The sequence below is a fragment of the Syngnathus leptorhynchus genome, chromosome 1, assembly GCF_054491065.1.
Source record: "Syngnathus leptorhynchus isolate UIUO chromosome 1, UIUO_Slep, whole genome shotgun sequence".
Classification (NCBI taxonomy): Eukaryota; Metazoa; Chordata; class Actinopteri; order Syngnathiformes; family Syngnathidae; genus Syngnathus; species Syngnathus leptorhynchus.
In genome coordinates this window covers 5,219,355-5,225,354 of record NC_141195.1, presented here as the reverse complement: position 1 = coordinate 5,225,354, position 6,000 = coordinate 5,219,355, and the positions used below count along the sequence as shown (strand labels likewise).

General features: G+C 40.5%; 1 protein-coding gene across 4 annotated transcripts in view; it reads right to left on the bottom strand.

The window, feature by feature from the left end:
• Positions 1-3,457: 3,457 nt before the first annotated feature.
• Positions 3,458-6,000, bottom strand: part of LOC147061529 (voltage-dependent calcium channel subunit alpha-2/delta-3-like) — a 77,955-nt gene continuing 75,412 nt past the window's right edge. For 2 of the 4 annotated variants that reach the window (XM_085918513.1, XM_085918540.1), the window contains 3 exons: positions 5,169-5,286; positions 4,999-5,076; positions 4,671-4,903 (listed from right to left, as the gene is read on the bottom strand). In XM_085918513.1, the coding sequence (XP_085774639.1) occupies positions 4,811-4,903; positions 4,999-5,076; positions 5,169-5,286 (289 nt within the window). In that variant the 3' untranslated portion in view covers positions 4,671-4,810. Of the gene's footprint in view, positions 4,904-4,998; positions 5,077-5,168; positions 5,287-6,000 lie in introns of those variants that run through there. The other 2 variants (XM_085918520.1, XR_015066926.1) reach the window with 2 other exon arrangements.

Below are 6,000 nucleotides of genomic sequence, written 5' to 3'. Positions count from 1 at the left end.
TGACGAGAGCTGCAGACTTGTAATCAAGCAAGCGAGACGAAAACAAAAAAAAAATACAGTATGACTTTAAACCTTGGCCTCCCTGAATAATTTAATTACAACCTGACCGTGAACTGTGTAAGTGCTACACAAACGAGACCGCTAATTAACTGGCTCCACCGGCCTCCCAGCAGACTGCGAAGCTCCAAAGGCAAACGCTATCGCGAGCTGCAAATCACACGTCAGTCTGCTGTGATGTCACGATGCCTAAATGCTGCCGCCTGTTACGCCGAGAGAGAGCATGGCAGAAACACACTTGTGCGTCCCTGATCTCAACCACAGCTGCTTTCATGACTCTGCCTGTCAAGAGTGGCTCAATTCTCTTATACACTTGAACAAGTTACGGGTGGTGTTGTGTGTCCATGTGCCAGAGTAGGACACGCGTGTCCATAGATGCATGCGAATGTGCCAAAAAATGTAGTCGTGTCCACACTGACTTCATAGAGGATTGACTGCGGCAGCTCTCCGGCTGAGGTATAAAGATACAAATCAAACATGACAGACGGACATGTACCCACACACAGCCGTGTGTGCACAAATAGACTTTCATAAAAGCAGAACATAACCACACTAAGGCCAAAAGGACCGTGTAACAAAAACAACCCGATCCATCATCACGTGCTGGGATTTCCATCTTCTAACGTACGATGGCCTTCGGCCTGAGATAACACTGAAATGTACGTGGTACCAAAGCAGCCTGGAGGCAAACAAAGGCCAAAGGGCAATGACATTGTTTGGTGCAAGCAGTTATACAGTGAAGAAACCGTAGTCCATTGCCGTTACATCCATTGGCTCCTTGAACTCCGGGCTCAACTTTAACGTCTTCCCCTGATTCCTATGAGCTTTTCTTTTTTTGCACAGCCTGTGCTCTAAAAACAGCCAACATGAAATTGAGTGACAGAGGCAGAATACTACAAGGTGGATTGCTCGGTCTCTATTCAGTCTCTATGCTGCTTGAGCAAGCCAATGCACTTGGCCATTTGGTCAGGCCATTGTTCTGCTCACTAATCGAACGAGGCTTTTCGACGTGATGAGCATACATTACAACTTCAAAGGGTGGCTGCAATTTATTCATGGTGAAAAGTCTCCTTTTGTTTCTTTGCACAAACAAAAAAGTGAAGAATAAATTGTACTGATGAATGTTTTTTTTATTTGACCTATACACCACAATTTCACATAGCTTAATATAAATATAAACAGAATAACTGTATTCTTCTAATTCCCAGTACCAGCTACTTAAAATAACGTACTGTTGGTGTGGCCCTCTGACACAACTCAGGTTTTTCATGAGGCCCCTTGTAAAAATTAATTGCCTACCCTGCACTAGATGGTGCTGTGCTAAAGGGAATATTGACCCTGTCAATGAGGTAAAGTGTAACACCTGCAAGATCATATTGAACTTTGGGATTTTCTTTCTGTGTGTGTGTGCCTGCTCATTATTACAACTGCAGCCGACAAGTGTGCGTGATGGATGTGGCCAAAGCAAAAAGGATTAGGTCAAAGAAGACAGAGAAGAAAGAAGCTGTCAAAGATGCTTAGAGGCCAAGGGATAAAAGACAAATCTCCCGTGTCAACGAAAAATGCATTGCATGACAATTATGCTTGTAACACACAATCTACACAATGAGGAATGTCTGATAGACAGCGGAGAGCATTTTTGAAAGACAAGATACAAAACACTTTTTTTTTTTAAATAATTGTCATTAAACAAATATCGACAGTGGAACTTTGAGCTTTAACCTAGTGGAATGAGGATATGTGTTTTCCCAGCTTGCCTTCACTATGCCGTGCTTTCCCCGATAAGCCTGTGTGTGGTCTTTGCATGGTTCAGCTCGTCAGAATCATTTATCAGTGGTCCTCAAGAAATCTGGTACCTGAAAGTGATACTTGAGTAAATGTACGAGTATTTAAAAAATCCCTTTAGTAGCAGTTAGTCACCTTGCACATTATTATTTGAGCAAAAAATCATTTTTGAAAGTGGCTAGTTTTGATGACAGTTTCAGTTATTTTAATGTTTTTAAGTAAAAAAAAAAGTCTTAGATATTGAACTACACTTTATCCGCACACAAAAATATAATTTAACCAAGTGGCGCCTCATACTTTAATAATCGAGTAATCGTTTAGGGGTGTTTTTGACTAACGATTGTCCAAATCTTCTGATTTTGGGTTCTTGAAACTAATAATGCTCTTTTTGTTGTTGTCCTTAATGACAGCAGATTTATCTATTTTTTGTGTTTACTTAAAATGAGACATTTGCAAACATCTGTTTTTACTTCGGAGAACAATGACGACCAATCTTGTGTGCGATATTGCCTAACTGTTGTTTCATTGCTGTTTTTTTAATCACTAAATAATACCAAATAAACTACAAAATGATTGGTTAATAAAGTAATCGTGGAAATTATGTTTTTCAATACACAATGCAAATACAATTTAGCCAATTATTTGATTAGTCTATGGAATAATCAATTCTAAAACTATAGTAACAGCTTAAGATCACGACTGAAGTTTTGACTTCAATGGATTAATGTAACATTACTCTCAGGATTACGACTATGAAGTTCACCACTGTAGTTTATGACTGGTGACCACGTAACGCACAGTAAGTGTGAGAATGCCTGTTTGGATTTGAGTACTTTGTGAATGAAAATATGAACATCTGATTCATCTTCAATACTTCAAACAATCATTTCATGTCGTCAAGATAACGCACAAAATGTTTTGTTGATGAATTATGCACAGGCCCTTTTGACGATATTTTGTCTCGCCCCAAGCCACCACAAACAACAGTGTCCCGTACATCAGGAATGTGGTTGCTAAACCATAAACTACATTCAGAAATATTTTTCTAGCTTTTGATGGACATTTTCTGGGTGTGTCTGTCTTGCCACAGAGTTATGATCCGAGACTGCTCTGTCAAGATAAATATAAATAGTACACATTCTACAACGCTGCACTAGGGGGCTAAGTAGTACTAGCTCTGTTTTTCTCTCTTTAAAATATGCATTTTATACCCCCATCAAATATCCTTTGAAAGACCCGTCATCACTGTGTCTCTCTGAATGAAAAGCTATCAACACTTCCTCCTGCTTTACTTTCTGATGTCCCAAAACTTGCTCTTTGCCTGGACATTAGTGGGAATATCACCAGTATACGAAGAATGCGTTCTAGCATGAACGAAATAGTGACAAGCATTTCTCTCTCGCTCTCTCTCTTTCTCTCTCTCTGCAGGGTTGCATTTGTGGCGGATCCCCACGGAGAAGTTCACTTGCCCATGTGTCTGCCTAAACGCCGATGTTGTGTCGCAACACACATTGGTCTCACTCATCTGGCAACCAGGAAGGAATCACAGACCGGATTCAATGTGTGATGACCCCAAACAGCTCTCAGCCCATTTTAGAGTGATATATGACCTAGCGGCATTGAGGGAGGAAGAACAGGATGAACTGGGAGTGATTACAGTCACATAGCTCGACTCAAGGGACCAAACTGGCGAAACGGTACATGAAAAATCTAACTTTCTCCAACAGTGAGCTTTACTTTATCAAACCAGGGTAGCTCGCAAAGACGACTGGGTCAGAGAAGCCAAAGAAGAGGGAAGCATTTGATCACGAGGACCTTCGAGTTGACAACCACAGATGAGGCGCCTGGGATACTCTCATAGAACTGTTGCGGTTTATTATTTCTTGTACTCGTTTGTTTTCACAAACACAAAAAGATTGACCCAACATGCTATCAAATCCTTTTGCATGCATGTAGGCATATGGCCTGAAAAGGAATATCAAAGGATTGTTTGTGTCTATTTGCTGAGCGTTTGCAGATGTGTGACGCGATTGAATTTAATCGCTTTTATGTGTCTCTCGGTCGATGAAAGAACTCTTGGTCAAAGGTGTACAGTGTACACAAAAGGACGGAAGGGTAAAACAACAGATGTACACACACACACACACACGCACACACTTATCGTACATGTGCGCACACACACATATAGACACAAAACTACCACATTTCTGTCGACATCCAAACCAGTACTGAAAGAACAAAGAAATCAAAATGCATCAAAACCCAAATCTGTCTGCAATTTGGCGACTCAAACTCAATATGAAAGCTTTTAATCCCCTTTTATATGTTTTATTAAAAAGAAAAAAGTTCACAAACAGGACCAATATCAATGAATAAGGCAAAGCTTCAATTTTAACAACTACTCACATCAGAGGACTCAAAATGTTGAAGTCACAGTTTAGGGGTACCACTTGTTCATGAAATATTAAACTCTTTAGACATCTATACTGTACAGATAGAACATATACATATTAACAAAAATGGCGAATTTGAATTTTTTTTTAACAAAACGTGAGACGCTTAATTTTTTTTTTTTTTTTTTTAAAAAGACCCAACTGTATTATTACCTCCATTGTTCTGAAATCTTTCAAATGATAGTTGTCTATGAAAACAAAAGTTGGTACCAGCTAATGGGTTGTCCGTGGCTTCAATGCCCACTTTGGAGTGTCCGCGAGACCTAGGAACTAAAAGCTCTTGCGGATGTGATATTGCTATAGCACCTGACTGATCACACTGCATTAGAGCTCTCAGTCCTTTCATGAATATTTGTCGTCAGCAGTTAACTCAGGAAAGTGACCTTTAATGGTGTTGAAAGATGAAGTGGGATGTTTTTTCAGTTTCTTTTGTGTGATTTCTTTGTGATAGATTTACATGCCAAGTCGATTTGACAGAAAGTTCTGGATGGATACGTCGATGGAGCCAGCTTTGGTCACCTGGGGAAGAGCGCCAGGAGAACGCAGAGCAGTGTTGCGGAAAACGACGGTGTGAGAGTGTGAGCTCCTCCACACTCCATTGAGTTCTCCTGCCGAAAGAAGCCAGACAAACATGATGATGTAGAACAGATATGGAACGTTTTAATACGACCCACATGCAGCTAACATATGGAAGGTTCTATACCTCAGGGTGAAATGGGTGACAGGTATCTGGGCGCCTCCTGTCCTTTTGCATCTTAAGTCTCTCACATTTCAGAGACTCGTTATGTGAGGGAAAAGTTAAGGTGCTTCATTCAGGGGGTTCCATGTTTTTTTTTATTTGAGGAATTTGACAGCCCAGACTTATTAATAAAGGATATACATGATTTCAACAGGATCCATGGTGATTGGCTCAAACATGCTGCAATCACACTTATTGTCCACCACCACCATGAAGAGATTACTGCTGGGGATCTGCTGAATTACAAAGGACCTGCCAATCACAGACAGAGACATAACCCTCAGAAATAATCGTACTGGTGAGAGTCGGGCTGCAATTTCACAGGAATGGAATATGCGTCTATGGCGTTAAAATTCTCTTCTGGTGTAGAAGAGCGATTAGACTGGACGCACATCAACATTCATTGCCAGTTGTCGATCAAAATGCAGAGACGGGAGGACACATCATTATCCTCAATTTATCCTCTTCTACTTTTCTCTTTTACTCAATCCAAGGTGCGTTGCAATGAAGTGCCGCCCAACATAAAACATATTGAAGGAGATTGATTCGCTCATTGCTTCATGGCTCCCTTTTTACCGACCGGCTGGCTTGCCTCACCAAGCAAATCAGACGGATCATCTCTTTGTCATCTTCTCTTTTTGTCTTTATCCCTCGCCTCGATCCCTCCCTTTTTTTTTGCGGTAGTTAATTTACCGAAGACACAGAAAAAGTGATCAGAGATTACCAGAGTCACTAATTAAAAAAAGAGAAGCTGTACAAATAAGATAATACTGCTTGGTCTTTGTGCACGCCATCTCATGTTCCCTTTCACAAAAGTGAACAGTGTTTTTGTAAAAACAAATTTTTTTGATACGGTTCTGGGTCAGATTACATCGTGTAGGTGTGCTAAATGGAGACGGCAATGAAATCACAAATGATATTACTATCTGCATTGCTCTCTTTTCCCACAGCTACATAGCTTCATCC